Here is a 19,595-nt window from a genome sequence, read left to right on the forward strand (position 1 = left end):
TAACTTATTCAAATAGGGACTATACAAATATTAGTGTTGATGACGACGTTTTTGTTTTGTTTTTATTACATACAATTCAATTAATCTACAAACATGTTTTGTTTTTTAAAGCAAACATGATGTACAATTACAATTGAGAAAAAGGTTTAAAAAAGGAAAGTATAGAAGTGTCATTGCACTTGTCTGGTTAATTTCTTTTAGAAAATTCATATTGAAAAATCACAGACATTCAGTTTAAAATTAATTAAATATTTTAAGCATTTAAGCCCTTCTAGAAATTTATTTTACTATAGATATTTATATATATACATATATACACATATACAAATATATATATTATATAAACATGCATATATAAATATAGTGTATTTAAAATGAGAAACATCACGTGTACTTATATATAAAAGAATAATAGAGAACATCTGAACATTGGCACAGTTATTTTGGGCGTTTTTGTAGTTATTCATTATATTATACATACATAATATATAATGTTATTATATATACATATATATAAATATAAAAATAAAATGAGAACAAGATGTGATAGAATATTGTTTTACCATCTTTTAGTGATATTTTTAAAACGAGTTCTGTATATCATTATACACGAACCTGACCCAGTCAATTGCGGATGACTGGCCTATTGGGTTAATCAAAACCTGAAATAAAAAAATACATACGCATAAAATATTTTAATGCCACTTCATTATTATTAATATTTACCCAACATACCAGGAGGTAAGGGTGGCAGGGTGTCATTTGGAAGTGTAGCAACCGCTGCTGTATTATTTGCAGTATCATTATAGTTGAGGAAGTCCCAAATAAGTATTGTATCATCATGTGAAGAGCTGACTATTTGGAACTCGTCAAACTGGAGTCGAAACACTCGTCCCGAGTGCTCCTGCCGGACAAAAATTCCTCCTCTCTCAATCACGAAAAAACAACAAATCATAAAAGTGAACGTAGTGCAAAACGCTTACCATAAGTGTACGTAGACATAAAGTAGATGCTGGTGCTCTGGGATCTAAAGCTGCTACTAAATTCCATACTTTGATTTTCCTAGAAATATAAATTATATTAAAGATTATGTCATAAAAAATATATTAGAAATGTATTTTATAAATATATCAGAAACTAGAAAAAAAAAAAAGATTTATGATACATTAGATACATGAATATGATTTATATTAAGCTCTCACCCATCATATGCGCCACTAACAATTCTTTTACTATCGAATCTAATGCATCGTACCAGTTCTTCATGGCCCTCAAGTACTCTCAAACAAGCTCCATATTCAATATCCCATAACCTAAAATTATAAATAAAAAAAATGATGTTATAAAACAATATCTTAAAGCAATGCCCCATCAAATTAATTAATATAACTGTTTTGGTAAATACCTGATGGTATTATCAGAACTTCCACTAACTACTAATCGATCTCTATATTGAAGACAGGCAATACCACGTTTGTGACCATTAAGGGTACGCACAAACTCACAGCTTGATGTATTCCATACTTTAATAGTACGGTCTCCAGAAGCTGATACAATGTATTTATCATCAAAATCAACAACATTTACTGCAGCTCGGTGACCAACCAAGACACGACGCAAAGTCATTTCACTATTTGTCAACATATCCCATACAGCTATTGATCGATCCTTCAATAGAAAATTTATAATATACGTTAAGAGTTGGACTTAAATTACAACACAACAATCCAGCAATTACTTTTGAACAAGTGACCATCATATTGTTGCTAAACCTTAAATGTAAGACTGCTTCACAGTGGTGTATTAGAGTATTGACCATTTCACCAGTAACAACGTTCCATACACGAACTGTACTATCGCTGGAACCACTCACGATCACTTTGTCGTCATATTGCAAACATAAAACTGACCCGGTATGGCCAGTTAATACCTAAACAAAATTAAGTTGGTTGAATTTCAATATTTATTGTTTATTATTTTAAAAGACTGAATTTGTTATTCATTACCTTAACACATTCTAATGTATTTCTATCCCATATTTTTATGGTATTATCACGTAAACCCGAGACAATTTTATTGTCATCATATTGTAAACAGTATACACCTTTGGAGTTTTCTGATCGGCAATTTATCCTTTGTAATAGAAAATGGCCTGTTCGCCAATTTGATTCTATACTCTGAAATAATACCACTTAAGTATTATTAATTGATACTAAATGTAGATAGAAACCATATATTTTAGATAGATTTGGTACCAACAAACTTAGTATGCATGTATTAAATATTAAGTATGCTATTTGTTTTGTTTTATGATTATTGGAAGTATAAAATACAATTATGAACAAAAATGTTAGAAGCATTAAATATTCTGAAACATTTCAAGCATTCGCAGAATAATTTCCAAAACAAAAAAAATCAGAAAATGGCAATTTTTTATTAAAAATTTAAGTCTTTAGTCTCATGCTTGAGATTTTTTTTAAAAAAACTTTATAATAATTGTTGATTGTAACTATTAGGTTTGAAATTATATTAGTATTTTATTTGACGTTTGATCTATTCTTATATAATATCTATATTTTATTGATTGTTGTTGTATAAGTTTTTTTATAAGAATTCTAATATATAAAATACAAAACATATTTACTGTAGCGCAAAAAAATAAAAATTTAATTTAAAAGAATACTAACATGAGCAACTGAAATTTAAAATATACCCGAGATATTTATGCAAAAATTAGCATCTACTTCAAAAGAACTCATGTATATATTATAATCTAGCTCTAAGTTTTGAATTGAAATAAATACTTAATTAAATATTAACTAACAATTTAAAATGTATACTACAATTTTAATAAGACAGTTTGTAGATACGATAAAATTTAATGTGTCATAATTATTTTTAAAAGAAATATCACATACATCTATGTCTTGTATAATTTTAGGAAACAGGGCCCTGTAGGAGAAGTGATCTGGGTGGTGTTCACCTGGCTTTGGTTTGAACAAGTACTGAATCCTGAAATAAGTTAAGAAAAACATGAATATTTATCTGGTATGTTGCATAATATTAACACTTACCACCCTCTTCGTTCAGCAAGTCCTCGCCATAATGAATCTGTACGTACTTTACGTTCAATTAACTTTTTCCAAAGCATACCTTCTGAAATAACTCTATACCATTCTTTACATACCAACTCTGCAGCATATAAAGATTCAGCGTCGAGGTAAGATAAAATATTTTCGGCCACATGGTCTAGGCCTTTTTCTAGAACACAAGCAAAAATATTTGTATCAAAATGTCTAGCATATTTAAATTAAAATACTTACTGGGTAAGAGCGATATGAAATCTCTCTGTAACATAGGTTTTAGATATGTGTCGATGTGTCCGTGTTGGTAATGACACATGCGTGCCAATAGGTGTTCGACAAAGTCGATTTGGTGCTGTTCGCTCCATTTATCAAAGTACATAAGACACAGCTCTTGTTCGTTGGCAAATTGTGGAGATGCAACACCATTGGTTGTGGAATCTTTTCTAATTGTTGGGTCATATAGGATCGTCATTGGTGGATACTAAAAAAAAAAAACACAATTAAACCTTTTAATGTTTGTTGGTTGACACTTGACACTCCAACATAATAATAAAATATAAATATAGTACCTACATGGAATGTAAATACATGTTTTTAAAAGGATTCACTAGTTGATCTTAGGAAAGCATGTTCATTAAAGTTTCTAAAGCGTATAAAATATTATAACAATATTTTTTTTCAATGGGTCATACAAATATTTGATTATTAATTGTAGGTAACCTAATAAATGTTAGAGCATAATATTATGATTTTTTTTTATTTGGAAAATGTTATAAAATCAGTTTACAGTTTATTTATAACCTTTATATTGTTTACTTACATAATAATATCATGCATTGTATTTACGAAGATCTACTAATTTAAATTGGTATGGTAATTAAATCTACATTACCCTACCACTTAAAATTAGTAAATCCTTGTAGAAAACCTGTACAATATAATATAGTAATGTACATTATCAAGAATAAATCCATAAAAAATTAATAATTAATAAGCCAACATTGAATTGAATTATACACAATTTACCTAATAGGAAGTTTAGAGTAATTAATGGATAAATACAACAAAAGAGAACGTCATTAAAAAAAATCTAATATAAAAATGATTAGGTACATACTTGCTCAACTAGAACCATTTTGTCACAAGAAATACTGCACGTTATTATCTATCGAAATGATTGTTTGTCAGACACTGCACAGCGGTGTAGGGAAATATGATTTGAAACGCTTTTACTTTAGTGGCTCATTGCACGGCGATCATTAGACCTATGCGATGTGAAATTTACAATATTTACGCTTTTCCCGCACAGCCGATTAAATACAAATAAATCGCTTTTCTTTTGGACCACTTTATTTTTTTTCTCATACTAGAAAGTTTACTCTATTCATTATTATTTATTAAACATAACTACATTAGTAGTTTATTATCCGTGAAAACATTTGATCGAAAATTATTAATATGAACGAGAGGGACACCGTTTTTCTTATTTTCTTAATTTAACACAATTTTTGATACAACATAGTACTGGAATGCCATTGGAAAACTCATCAATATTTGAATAGATTTTCCATTTGGTGTTTACTTATGGGACACACGACACTTAGTTATTGTGACTAATACTATATAATAGTTGTGTTGTTATCTCGCATAATAAAGCACATCAAAGTCCACCTGTCTGACCACGACGACAATAACAAAAAGTCGAAAAGAAAAACAATCAAAATAAATATTACAGATTTCCGGGTACGCGAAATATTCTAAAAACGATTGGCGACTATGCCGGCGGCGAATGACGTGCGTTGGATTCGGACCCTACGGTAAAAAATAGGTATCACCATAAAAAAATAGTGTTGTCACCGGAAGCGAAACTCCGATACGTTAAGGACGTGTGTTTCCGCGTTACAGGGCGACTCGAACGGCGGCGTTCACACACGTTACATAATAAAATGTAAATTATAACGATGTAACGACAACGCGAAGCCAGAACGGGACAGCACGACCGCGTACTCGAGACGCGCACACGCGACACGAAGAGTCGAAGACGTCGTCGTCCGCGGCCAGCCTAACGTTTTCAATAATAATAATAATATGTAACGAGCGAAGCGGGGCCGGTTGAGAGTACGAGGGCAATACACGCACAAGCAGCGGCTGCGGCTGCGGTGGTGGTGGCGGCGGCGGCTGCGGTAGACGAGGAGAACTTACTCGCCGTCTCGCTCCAGTCGGACGCAATAACAATAATAATTATATATAAAAAGCGGTATTGTTGTAGTGGCCAGACCAGTTCAGTTTCCACCGTCGCCCGTGCGGCTTTGGTCTCGCGAACGGGCTCTGATGCAGAGTACTGATGTGCTGTGCCGCGCGCACCGGTACGGATTCTCGAGACAACACGAAACCGCTTGAGCGGCTTGCCCCTCCAACCACCGACCATGTCGCACTATTATTACGACGGTCGGGTTATTACAATACCTAAGTATCAAACGTATTTATTTTGTTTCTTTTCGTATTTCAGAGTTTCAGACTTCAGTACATCTTCTCAGCCGTCGCCGTTTTTTTGCCAGAGACCAACCGAACCAAGTCGCGGTGTCCGACCGTCGACTCACAAACGTTTGACCTTCTCCTAGTCCTCGTCGGCGGCGGTGGCGGCCGACACGCATTTCCTCTACACTCTCTGCAGGCCTCCACCACCACCACCACCATACTATTTCGACTAAAATAATTATTACGATATTTTAATAATATTATTTATTAAATACACACACACGAATTAAACTAGACGCCCACAGCAGCTCCCGCGTGTAAGGTTCTCGGGACCCGGGTTTATATTATGACAACATACATCCGGTTCTACACGGTCTTGCCATTTCCGCAAGTCGAATTTCTAAGGTTATTCGGTTAATTATATATACTACGTACGATTGGAACACGCCAAATACCCGAGACGGATATTTTTGCTCGAAAACACTATTTGGTTTCGACCTCGTTAACTACAAACAAAACGTTCGTTTAACATTCAGTGATTTTTTTGTATCATATTATCATTAACGGTTCTGCATGTGTTGTCGACTTCCTAATGATTTCGCATTGTTCTGGACCGTTCAATATTAATAATAGGTTTACAATTATTCAAATACGTTTGTGTTGAGCGTCCACTGCTTTTTACATTATGAAACTGATTTCAATAGATTTACAGTTAGGTTAACTAATGTTTCAATCTTTGATAGAGTTGTTTTAATTTGGTACAATTATTTTAATTACAGCTGAAACTAATGTCATCATTACTCGAACATACAAGACACAAATCGTACCTAATCTATAGTAATTACAAATAATCATTTGATTTTATACCGATTCGTCTTAACTTTATAAAAAAAAGTGATGCTTGTGTAGGGTGTAGCTCACTTTTGTATATAAACGGTAACTTCTGCATTGATTAAAAAAATTGTATATATATTATATGTAATATGTATTAAATTCTCTTGGACTGTCTTAAAGCAATCTATATTATATATTATAGTGTTTTAAATAATATTGTTTTTAATTTGAAAATATATGATTAGAAGAGCTCAATTCTGCCCGACCTAATCATAATTTAAATATTTCGATTTAAACTTAGTGTAAAAAAAAGTTTTTACGTAAATTAAGGAAGTATCTCAAATCGAACCGACAATACTTCATTTTGTACACGAAGATGTTAGCACAGTATTTGTTCTATGTTCCACTTGGAACATAGATAAAAAGCATTCAAGTAAAATCGACAATTCAAAAATTTTAAAGTTTAATATTTTTGAGGATTTAATAAAACTTAGTTTTATTTACATTATATTTAGTGCCTATATTATTAGGTTATATAAATCCATTTCCTTTAGGAAGTTGATGATGTTAGGTTTAATTTATTTAATTATTATTTGACTTAAAAAAATAATGTTTGTAATTTCAAATGGATACTAAATTGTTTTGAGACAATATTTAGACAAATCAAGATGTTATAATGTCATAAAATTATTCGCTAATTTAACTACTGTTATTATTAATCTTAATTAATTATTTTATATTTTGTATAGGTATTTAATAATATGTCCTTATCACACTCTGTTCACTTTTCCTATTCTTTCTAAGTGTAAACATTTTTTGTTTAATATTTTGATTTACAACTGTTACTGGGTTTTGCCCGTTTGAATTAATTAAATAAATAAATAAATATCCCAAAAAACATCATTCCCTAAATTTGTATAATTTAGTTTTTAGAATGGGCGACTTTGCATTTTTACTCTAAGATTAGGTACATAAAAAAATTAAAAAATGATTTTTCTAAATGCATTTACTCTGTGTTGTACGTGAGCCAGAGATAGAAAACTAACAGTGAGCTGAAATCTTCAAAAAATCTAGTCTTGAAATGTAAATAATATATTATAATCTTAATATTTATCTATTATTACATTTTAATGCACGGAAAAGGTTACATTAATTTAAGTTTAAAGTCTCTATCTGGGTATCTATACTACTATATAGGTACTAATACTTTAGTTTGTAATTATTATAAAAAAATAAGTTAAAAATACGAAGATAGACTTCGATTAACATGATGTTTTTTAAGTTCTTTAAATTTATCAGAAATTAAACATTGAAATTCAAAATTAGGTACCTACTATAATGCCATACATAAGATATTTTTTATTTTAATTTCATTTAAAAGGTGCCTATATGTTATTTTTAAACTAAGGTATTTTAAGATAAATGTATTTGAATTTTGTATGTCAACGAAGTAAAAATTATATACAATATAAATGTAGGTAATGACGTGCAAAACAATTAAAATATCATATAATACGAATAATTTAATGTAGGTACCTACAATTCTATAAAATCTGAGATTGATCGTAATAATATATAACGGTGTAGAAAAAATATATTATTTTTATTTAGACTTTAAAATGTACGTCGCAGTGACGATGATTCATCTACAACACGAAGTATATATTATAATAGAAGGCTTAGTCTATTTCTCCGACTAGTCACCAACTGCATGAACCTGACAGTTATTTATAATTTGGTCACGGTTTTTTTTTACATGGAGTTTTTTTATGTAACTATTTTCTAATTGGCAAACTGTAACTAAAATTGTAAGTTTGATAAGAAACGTAATGGCGTTTCAAATTAATGTATCAATATATTAATATAAATTAGAGAATTAATTCATTCAATTACTAAGTTATATTGTATGTCTGCATAAAAACAAATAGTACACTGCACAATAACAATTTTAATAATCAAATAAAATCAACGATACTTTAGTAAGAATGATTTTTAAATACCAGTATTCGGAAGTAAATATAGTAGGGCTGGGTTAGTAATTCTATGCTAATTGCTAGTCGATATAAACACCATATTTAATAAAACAAAGTATTAATTATACAAATATTAATATTAATAAGAATAAAAACAAATTTTGCGACCTATATTTTTTTAAGAATGAATTATGCTGACGAATTTGTTTTTATTAACATCTACATCACTTTTAATAATTACTATTACATAGGTATTAAATTACGTTTGACATCTTGAGAGTTCTAACTTCTTATTAGAGTAGTAGATACCTCCAAAAATAGTTTTATATTGAGAAAGTATCCTACTAGATATCTGCTTAAGTTATTTTTTAATCTATTGATAAATATAATTTTGATTATAAATTTATAATTGAAAGAACAAATATAGGTACCAACAAGGTAATAATATGGAAAAATGTTGTTAAAATTCACACTATGGAGTAAAAAAATAGTTATAAAACACTGTGTTGTAATGATGGAATTATAAATTTTCTAATGAATGATTATTGTATAATCGTAACACTTTCTCTAACAATAATTAAAATGTTAAACAATATAAAATTGACGTAATTATGAAATAACTCTTCTGGTAATTCAAATTAACCAAGATTTCGATTTACCTTCGTACAACGACTTTAATATTAATTATATAAATAATTAACTGATCAGGTCTAGATTAAAATGAAGGGGGAAAATGTAGGGATCACGACCCTTACGGGATAAGTTTCAAGATTTTTTATGGGGCCTGTTTTTCTGCACCATACATTTATAACATAGTAATTATACTAACTTATACAATATACGTAGTACGATCTACAATTATTTTCGCAACAAGTACGTACAATATACGTAAAATGGGTCCAATACAACATATGCACAATTTTTTTTCTCTATATTATGTTCCATTATTTTATTCTATCGAATAATGCTATAAAAAGTATAAGTCTTTAAGGAAATTATAGAAGAATATCGATTATTGCATAGGACTAGGATTAAGTTCAATAACAGCTATAAGCCTATAACCTATTCGAATATAATTGTTAATTTACACGATATTTATTTTTATTTTATTTTTATTTAAATTAATATCGAAAGATTACTGGGCCTCACTGAGGAAAACTCGTGTGGAGGCCCATGAGTTATCTTAGATTACAAATAATTCTTATTGTTTTAAGGTACATGTTACATTTTTAAAAAACAAATAAGCAGTTTTTCATAAATAAATCACATAAATAATTCTAGTAACTATTATAAGCGTTAAATTAGTATGTTACATACAATTTTATGTTTTACACACATATTCATATCGTAGCCAGTGGTTAATTTTTTTTTTGAATATGGGTAGCGGTAAATTAACCATATCATTGGGCATTAAGTTAGCTATCTGCGTTCCCAAAAAATAGTAAACTTTTCGGCAACTAGTTTTTGAGGGCCAATCTAGGGAAAATTTACTATCTGCATATCTGGTGTTGACCCCATGGTTTATAGAAACTAACTGATTGTGTTTTTTCAGATATATGGTGATTGTTTTTAGGTATAAGAGTTCAATATTGAGGACATTAAAGTCTTCGTAAAGCTTTTCGGTTGGATATCTCCAATTTTTTTTGTTTGCGACCCTGAGTATAGTGTTTTGGCATTTTTGGAGCGGTAGAAGGGCGTTGTTGTAGGTTACCTAACCTACAATCTACATATATAAATAGACCTATATTAAACATCGCTTTAAAGAAGATTTCAAATAGGCGCAATATATATATTTTAACTTATGATATCAACTGCATGGTTATTAGACGATTTTTTTTACTGTGGGGGAGGATATGGTAGGTTTGTAACACGTGTATGTGTGGCAAGGATTTGTCACTAAGGATCCGAGTGGTCACCCATCCGGGAATTATAGTGACACCGACCGGTGCTTGCACACAGAACATGTTTTTGATAGAAGCCAAACACCACGCAAGTATTTTTAATACTTAAAATAACTTAAAAGTTGTTTTTATGATAAAAAGAAAAATACAATTAAGAATATATTACGAGATTTTTTAAACAAAACAAGTTTTAATTTAAGTAGCAAATATAATAACTGTCAATAAGTGACTAGCAATAACGAAAGAAAGAAATAGAATTGACTTAAATTTTATACTGCCATAAAAAAATCTAGAGCAAGACGAAGATTCTATTCATCCGAGTCGTCCCGGTCCGGATAATTAGGGGTCAACGGTCTCTATAGCACGGTTATAGGAGGTGACTACAGTAGAGGTAAAATGTGTTGAGACAAAAGGATTTATTTTTCCCCATGAAAACAGAATTGTTAACAAAATTATAAAGCTGGGTGAAAATCAAAATAATATCTCATGGCCCATATTATATGATCACAATAAAAATAAATGTATCTATAGTCTGTTAAGTATTATTACTTATTACACTGATTATGTATGACATTTTGAAAAACAATTCAATTGAATGTGTTAAAATAGTTTTTAGACAAACTATACTTTTTGTAAACAAAATTGCGAAAACATTTTTTGACCGATTAAATAAAAAAAAATGTAATTAAAAAGTGTCTATTATTTGATTAGTATAGGTTAACGTGTAGTAAACTGTTTGTATGTATGTGCCTGTAAGTAAATTTACTAAAAAGATTTTGGTTAATATGGAAATTATTTCTGTTTTCATGTGAAAAATATAAAATAAACCAGTCTGTTAAGTGGCTTTTATTAAATAATGACAAGCCTTTTATCAATACAATTATTGCTATTCAAATATTTAGAGCGTTTAGATACATCTTGAACAAAATTAAACAAACATGGATATGGGGTGAAATATAGGCTAAACCGCTAAAGTAGAGAGCTCTTTACGCTAGAGGCTCAAGGTGTTCTCAAACTGTTATGTTCACGGAGCTCTTAAGTTATTTCAAAAAACATACAAGCCCCAAATACCAAAAATGACAATCTAAAACTAAAACAAATGATACAAAATGATTTGCTTTTTGATTCGTTAGCTTTATGAAAAATACAAAAACAAAATATTTAATTTAGATAATAAATGAAAATATATAGGTAGGTACCTAATGGTTTTACAATATGTTTTTAACTATCTATCTACAAGTTTTACAGTAAAAGAAAATGCTTCGATCTTAAACTTCCAGAGCGATTTCTGATAGCCAATTGAATGTGGTTGGTAGTTTTGAAATATCAATACGAAAATTTCAAATACTTTTAGAAATAATCAGGTAAAACGAATTAAAAATTATGGTAATTTTTACGTAAAAAAGGGTTTTAAAAAAATCAAATTTGATTTATCGTTGTAAAAAATAATTAATAGTTTTATTAATAGTAGACTTGAAATTTTCATAGAATAATCCATATCAGAACTGACTAGACAGAAAAAAATGTTCGAAATATTTTGGCTCTTATAGTGTCGAAATTGTTGAATATTTGTTGTCGATATATGTATACATAAATATATATATACATATATGATACAATTTTTGTTTGTTACTAATAAAACTTTAAAAATTTAATACAAGGTTCCTGCTCCTTATAAGACTCGCCATGAGGTATTCATATAGAAATTAAATAATGGCAAAAATATAATTTTTTATAAATTCATCAGAATCAAAAAAATATACATAAATAAAGATATTTTCTAATTGTTCAAAAAATATTTATTGTAGAAACATGAAACATTCCTCTGTTACTTCAATTATAATTTTCTAAAATCATTAATCAATCAATGATATTTTTTTAAATATTTAAACTAAATTAAGGCAATTTTTAGGCATTTGAATAGATTATTCAAAATTGTATTTACCCTGGCAAATAAAAATACCCTTAAAAATATGATATTCTAAACTGTCATAATAGAGTTAATTCATTTGGATAATATGATGACAACAATATTTGGATTAAAAAGTATTCAGTGCCTACGTCATCATTAGGCATTGCTTGAGGCTTAGGCATATATTGCCGACTATGTGGTAATTATCCACTTTGTTTGTAAAATATTTATAGGTTTGAACAAATTAAAAAAGTACATTTTTTTAATTTTTGAAGGCATTATTGACATTTTGTAGAATGTAGATAAGTAAGCAAAATTATTCTCATAGACTGAACATGCTCGGTTGGTGGGGTACAGAAGTATGGTAGAGAGAATTGGTGTTAATATTAGATAATTGAAGTAATGATAACAGCAATCGTATATTGTACATAATATGGATGTGTCATTAGTAGGGTTCTGAATTTGAAATATTTCAAAATTGAAAATTTCACTCTCCTTGAAATATTAAAAAATATTTTTTCTTCTTTAAAACGTGTTCGACTATAGATGATTATAAATAAAATAATATATTGATTATACACAGAAAATATTGATGATGAATAACTTATCACTTATAATTTATATCAACCATGGTAAGCGAACTACACAGATATATAAAAATACTAGATAGCCGACTTGGAAATGATTTTGAAGCCCACAAAATGGCCGAAATTCTCTTATCTAAGAGGTAAATGTTTACATTTTCAAAAGAGTTAAAGAATAAACTTAGTAAAATATAAATATTGTTGATTAATATTTCATGCTTTTATATTTTATTTATAGTGCTGAAAAATAGTCCTGACAATATTTTATGAAAAAAATGTAAATATACCAAATATTATAAATTATAATCATATGAACGTCGTCAGGGACTAGGGAGAGTATCGCGTTTACGTGGTATAATGTACGAATATATAATTATTAAATAAATATAGACATTCATTTCCCAACATTAATTTCTTATATGGACGGGCTATTACTTGTTTCCTATTTGGTCAAATTCTCCTGGTGTATTTAAAAATAGGTCTAAAAATAAATATCAAAATCTAAACTCCATTATTTTCAATTATTTCTATCAATATTTTTATTTTTTACTTTTTATTGAAATGAAATATTTCATAAAATTTTAAAACCCTAGTCACTAGTGTGCATGTGCAGTGTTGTGTCTTGTGGGATGCTGGATGCAGCATATTTCCAACATGTGTAACTACTACCTACTTTGTTCCGTCTATGAGTATAAGGTCTACAACTATCTTAAATATAAAATAAATGATAAAGATAAATAATATTCAACCACAAGTTGTATCTTATTATGTTTTCAATTTAGAGACAAAATATGTGGGTATAATGGTATTATATTAATAGTATAAATACTAACGTATCTACCTATAGATTGCTTTTCATTATAAGTAATGAAAATTGTTTAAAATTAAATAAATTATTATCATTAAGAGGATGCTAGCACACTGTTTTCTCTCTCTGGCTGGTGTGCAACATAGAAAAACTCCATGTAAACAGAATCATACATAATAATTTTGAAAACATTTCAACTATGTGGGGGGTTGGTCTGAGAGAAAACAAATATTGTGCTGACATCCTCCTTACTTAAAATACTATCATTTTCAGTCTGTGCAGTCAAAGTATAACAGGTTAGGTATATTGGTTGATAACTATTACAATGAAACTAATAATACTGAGTATGATTTAATAAATTCCAATTTATGCCTATGTTTACGCAGTTATACCAAGTGATTTTTTATCACTGAACACTCATTGTATCAACAATTATAACTTTTATTTTTTTGAACGACAACATAGTTTTACTTTCACATTTCAAAGTGAAATACTTTTCTAAGTATTGCGATACATAAAAATTTAATTCAGGACTAGAAGTTTATGAGTTATAAGTATTTAAAGTTTAGATGAGTAGAGTGGAGTGGTACGCGGTTGCCTTGAAAATGTCGGTCCACTACTCAGCTCATCTAAACTTTAAATACTTATAGCTCATGAACTATTCATCCTAAATTCAATTGTTATGTTTTGTAATACTCAGAAAAATATTCTGTTTTCCAAGATAAAATGTTTGTTTTAATTCAAAAAGTATAAAGGATAAAAATATAAGTTTTTAATAAAACTTTTGTTTTGTTATGACTAGAAAAAACGTGAAAAACTTATTATCAAAAACATTATTACTTATTGAATAATGAGTGTTTTACATTAAATGAATCACCCTGTGTAATTGGCCAATAGATAGTAGAGTTTATATAAATATAACAACTACCTAGGTATACCTACACTACAAAAATAAATAATAAAAAGTAGGTATACGGTATAAATAACCTACATGCATAACATATTGCCATTATGGCAGTAACTATGATTACCATATTTTGTATATTATTTGGAAATAGTCTCTTAAAACTATCGTAATATTAGATAGATACTCTGGGTAGATATTACAATCGCAATTACCATGTTTGACTATCATTGGTGTGCACCCGACTTTAGAATATAATATTATAGCATATAAAATTCATATGTTGCCACTAAGTACATTTTTTTATGGATGTGAATAATAATATTTTATTTTTAAGCTTTTTTAAAGACATTATTTTGTAATATATTTTGAATAAAAGTAAGATTATGAGGGGATCAAACCCCTACATCCTCCTTTGTAAATGGCTCTGTGCTTTGTCCTTAGATGACAGTTTAAGAAATGGAATAGACAATTTATTAATATTTTAGATTTTGAGCGGATAGGAAGGACAGTTGGTGTTGTTAATTTAACATATTAAATCAACCAGTTCAATCAGTTTCCTTGTTTGAGTACTATAACCTATAAATACTTTAAAAAAATCCAGAAAATAAAGTTGATACAATTACAGGCATAATGTGGTTGTTTTGCAACGAATACCAGTGTATTATAATTTATAACTTTAAAAGCAATGATAAACCATCATGTTGAAATAAACAATTTTGATCAAAGCTCAGATTTGTATTAACAGCCAATAGGCACCTATTAATTTTAGAAGGTATTTAATATTTTATTAACAACAATAAAGATCAGCCATTGCATTATAATAAATATTTAATAGTATAATAATACCTATACAATATAGTATTAATCTAAAAATGTTTACTAAATTAAAAATATTTTAAAATATCATTATATTATGAATCTATCTAGCTATGCCTTGTATGCAATAGGACATTTAAGATAACTCCATGAAATAATGAAAAAATTCCTTTTATATTATATATTAGTAGGGCTGTGAATTTGTAGGAAAGTGCATTTTTATTTGGTGATTGTGAAACGTAGCTTAGTAAGTACCCACGAATCCATTTATACAAATTTTATTTGGTATTTTTTGACATTTTTAATTGTTTAGGTCATATTTTCCTTTTTAAGTTTGTTTTCCAGTATTTTTAATCAAATTCAATAAATTGACGAAAAAATGTTTAAAAAAAAAAATTGTTTTTGTACACAGGCTGTATATACATCAATGAAATAAGGCAATTGCTAGATAACTACATAAGTTATTTACGAGGTTATTTATTTTTAACATTTTTAAAAAATGTTTCAGGCGAATAGCATTAAATATAGAAAATTGAATTTTATTCAATCAACATTTTCATTATTTTTTCACTTAACACTTTGTTATGCAAGCAATGTACTAATGTACAATATCCTGTACCTAACATTAATATAAATATAAAAATTAAATTAAAAATCATTTTAAATTAGTTTTATACTATAATTTTTAGCATTGTATATTGCAATTTTAGTGCATATTTCATTGCATTTAAAAAGGTTCTTATTAAATTCATAGGCCTATATATTACCTACACTAAAATATGTGTGTATTAGTAGGTACAACACACATTAGATAGGCACCTATAAAAGTATTTCAACTCTTTTAATATATAAATTAGGTGGGTAGGTACTACCTAAATATACAAACATAAAATTGTATTCAACACTTCCCAGGGCACATTGCAGATAGTTAGTTCAACATTTATAACAAACATGAGCAAACTCAAAGAAACATTAATTACCTAATGAACATCTTTAAATCATACAGAGGACACATGAATTACGTGTTAAAATATACAAATAGTACCTACCTATCTAATTGGAAACCAAATGTGTTTTTTATTTATTCACTACCCAGTAATACATTTTTAGTACCCTATCTTTAACTAAATTATATTATAGGTACATTGTGTACTATCCACAGCCATTAATTGGTGCCGAGATTGGTGCTAAACAAGGATGATATCTCTGAAAAAAATAAATTAATAAATATTTCTTAAATTAGGTATAAACTCGGGTATACATGATATCTATTGAGTTTCATACCTGCTCATGTAAAAATATTAAAATTATGATGAAAAACAAATAATTTTTATTCGAACAATGAATAGTGGTAGGTAATGGTTACTATAACCGGGCATGGTAAAAACCTATGGGTGCCCAATAGAAATTCTGCCAAACACAAACACTCACGTGTATGATACGAAAAAAAAATCGTTTTTTATAACTTATTAGTACTTAAACAATAGAAAATTATTGAGCAATTTCAATAAAAAATATTTCTCCAATCATCCACACACTATGAACATATTTTTTAATAAAAAAATTTATATCATTATTGAATTTAGGTAGGTTCCTATGTATAACTAATGGTCAGGTATAGCTATTACACTTAAATACATTATTGAATATATGAAGAGTCAAATTATAACTATTTTTAGTTAAGTTAATATAATATTATTTAGTTATAGGTGCAACAGGAATTCACTTGTTGAAAGAAAATTATTCAAAAACCTACCATTTTATGGTAAATAGTTATTTCTTACACAATTAAAGGAATAATTTCTTAAGGTAAGCCTTTACTTAACTACCCTAGGTTATTTTTTAATTGTATTTTTAGTATATACCAATACCTCATAATATACTTTTAAACTATACTATAGTTTTCTTGCATTTGTAAATAGAAGTTTTGATGCCTATATACCTTAAAATTTAAAATATTTACTCAAATATTTATCTTAGTATGTAAAATATAGGTAGGTATACATATATACTTGGTTAATATCAATAAGACAATAACCAATAAACAACAACACAAGCTAAGGTATCTTAGGTAAGTATCTAACATGATATGTTAATCAGCAATTAAGCACCTTACATTTTCTGATGATATAATAGCTAGACAAATACTCTAAATTATTCCAGAGGTTATTATTTTAAATTAAATAATGAATTTAAGTCGTTTTAAGTAGGTACACAAAAGTGTACACTAATATACATTTCTGCCTAAAGAAGTAAGTAGTGTGTGTTAAATCCCTTGTTAATAAATCTTATTACTAAAAGAACAGTTTATGAATGTGAAATAAAATAACCTGTATCCGATAAGTCTAAAGGTAATAGCAGACCATTATAGTATAGTTACAAACGTTACTGTCGGAAATAATTTTTGATAACTACACAGAATGGCCACTATATAGAATAGAGATCTGTTGGATGTGATTTATCAAGTGAAAGGGGAACTGGACGACAAAAGGATAGCGTGATGCCGATGTTAAGATGTTATAGTTGTACGTATTTACCTGAGGACTACCGATATCGTCATCGACTATTTTATCAGTTTCCATAGCAGTCACATTGTCCCTATCCATTTGACTGGGAGCCACATTGAAGGAACAGCAACGCTCATTCTTGCGACAACATCGGTGTTTGATTAGCGGCCGCTGAAAGTGATTGTAGTTTTCGTCGCCGATTTATGTGATCGAAAACGATTAATCGCACCGATGTGTTACACACAGAAACCCGACAAACACACGATTTATAGACGATACACGCGCGCGCACACAGCTAACACCCACTGGCTCGAGGCAGCGCGACACGGCCGTGTTGTCGTCTGCGATATGATAGCGTGAGGCGGCGGCGGCGGCGGTGGATAATAAATAAAGAGAATGAGAGAAAAAGAGAAATGAATAAGAAATTAAAAAAATTAAAATCAACACGAAAAACAATATTATTGAACTATTACAAACAAAAACAAAAATTGACTAAACGAATAATCTTATTATTATTGATATATCACCCGGGACGGTTTCTGTGCGCACACACTACTACAGTGTACACGGGTTTACACGTACATAGAACTATAATATAAACAACACGGTGGCGATTGGCAAAGATCAGTCGGCCAAAATCATTTTCACTATTAGCGAGAGAGAGTAGAGGCGGAGAGTTCCGAGTTTTTCAGAATTTTTCGCGACACGAATGGGTTTCAGGTTGACGGGTTGTTGTCATTGCAGTGTGACCATCGTTGGACGCGAACAATATCCCGTATTCCCGTCTGCGTCCGCCGCGACGCCAGACGTGTGCCCAGCCACACAGGCTCAACCACTGTTCAACGCCTCGAGTCTCGACCTCACCACTCATTTATTCATATTCCAAGGCGCGCGTAACGTTTTCATATTATACACGAATATTGTTTCCAACTTTCCAACCAGTGGCGGCGCAAACTTTTTCGACAGTGAGGCAAGAAAATGTTAGTTGCAGCACACACGACCCAACTTTTTATTTTGCACAGAGCCGTGGGGGGCTATGCCCCTAGACCCCCTATTATAATTCTATATCAAATTAGCCTTTCTAGAAATTCATGTTACGGGTACTACAATAAAAATAATTTTTATAAATTATATAAATACTGCTTTATTAATAAATCATTAAATGTACTTTCAATTAAAACAATCATCCAAACATTAATTCTTTTCTCAATACACTTATTATACATTATTTATAAACCATGTTTATGTCTATACTCTATAGTCTATACTCTATATGAATATAACTATTTATATATTTATTTATTTGATACGTTTTGTCACTCAATATTTTTCAGAACCGACTATCCACCATAGGTACCTCCTCGGCACCCCCCCCCCCACCACCCCCTTTAGCTGTGAGACATTTGTCTCACAAAAACCCTCTCGCGCCGCCACTGTTTCCAACACATTAAATATACTTAATTTTGTATATATCGACTTGAAGGCTAGATTTTTAAAATTATTTTCTTTTTGAATACAAATTCCAGACACGAATTCCATTTAAACGCTTGTTTTCCCCCGTTTTTTTATGTGTTACTGTTACTTTTATACCGTGGTACCGATTATCGCTATTTGAGATCGCTACTATCTCACGACATCACCACTCTATTTTAATTATTAAGCCGGATCCACAGCAGGCTGCATTCGTGTCGAATATGTCGACCAAATAGTATTATGTTTGCACATTACTTTTTTTTTATCATGTAATAACCAAATTGCAGTTGAGTATTCTTAGAATTGACTTTAACTA

At 29.5% G+C, this 19,595-nt stretch overlaps 1 protein-coding gene across 4 annotated transcripts; it reads right to left on the bottom strand.

Moving 5' to 3' along the window:
* Positions 1-347: 347 nt before the first annotated feature.
* LOC111035565 (beta-TrCP) lies at positions 348-18,524 on the bottom strand. Of its 4 annotated transcripts, none has more exons than XM_022317236.1 (11): positions 17,837-18,524; positions 3,324-3,567; positions 3,075-3,261; positions 2,919-3,012; positions 2,007-2,177; positions 1,739-1,930; positions 1,406-1,668; positions 1,203-1,313; positions 984-1,062; positions 727-901; positions 348-662 (listed from the first exon to the last, which is right to left on the bottom strand). In XM_022317236.1, exons 1-11 carry the CDS (start codon positions 17,903-17,905, stop codon positions 652-654), a joined length of 1,596 nt encoding a protein of 531 aa, XP_022172928.1. In that variant the 5' UTR covers positions 17,906-18,524; the 3' UTR covers positions 348-651. The 4 variants fall into 4 exon arrangements, with proteins under 4 accessions (XP_022172928.1, XP_022172926.1, XP_022172929.1 ...); XM_022317234.1 differs by having other exon boundaries at positions 727-904; XM_022317237.1 differs by having other exon boundaries at positions 736-904; positions 17,837-18,523.
* Positions 18,525-19,595: the final 1,071 nt, after the last annotated feature.

The sequence above is a fragment of the Myzus persicae genome, unplaced genomic scaffold (genome assembly GCF_001856785.1).
Source record: "Myzus persicae strain clone G006 unplaced genomic scaffold, MPER_G0061.0, whole genome shotgun sequence".
In the NCBI taxonomy this organism is placed as follows: domain Eukaryota; kingdom Metazoa; phylum Arthropoda; class Insecta; order Hemiptera; family Aphididae; genus Myzus; species Myzus persicae.

Bases quoted from the DNA above. Each gene is read 5' to 3' on its own strand.
- LOC111035565 (XM_022317234.1), bottom strand. From the start codon at position 17,905: ATGGATAGGGACAATGTGACTGCTATGGAAACTGATAAAATAGTCGAT. The intron at 3,013-3,074 runs GTAAGTGTTAAT...AACTTATTTCAG, and splicing joins CTTGCTGAACGAAGAGGGTG to GATTCAGTACTTGTTCAAAC. The intron at 1,063-1,202 runs GTGAGAGCTTAA...TTATATTTCTAG, and splicing joins GTTAGTGGCGCATATGATGG to GAAAATCAAAGTATGGAATT.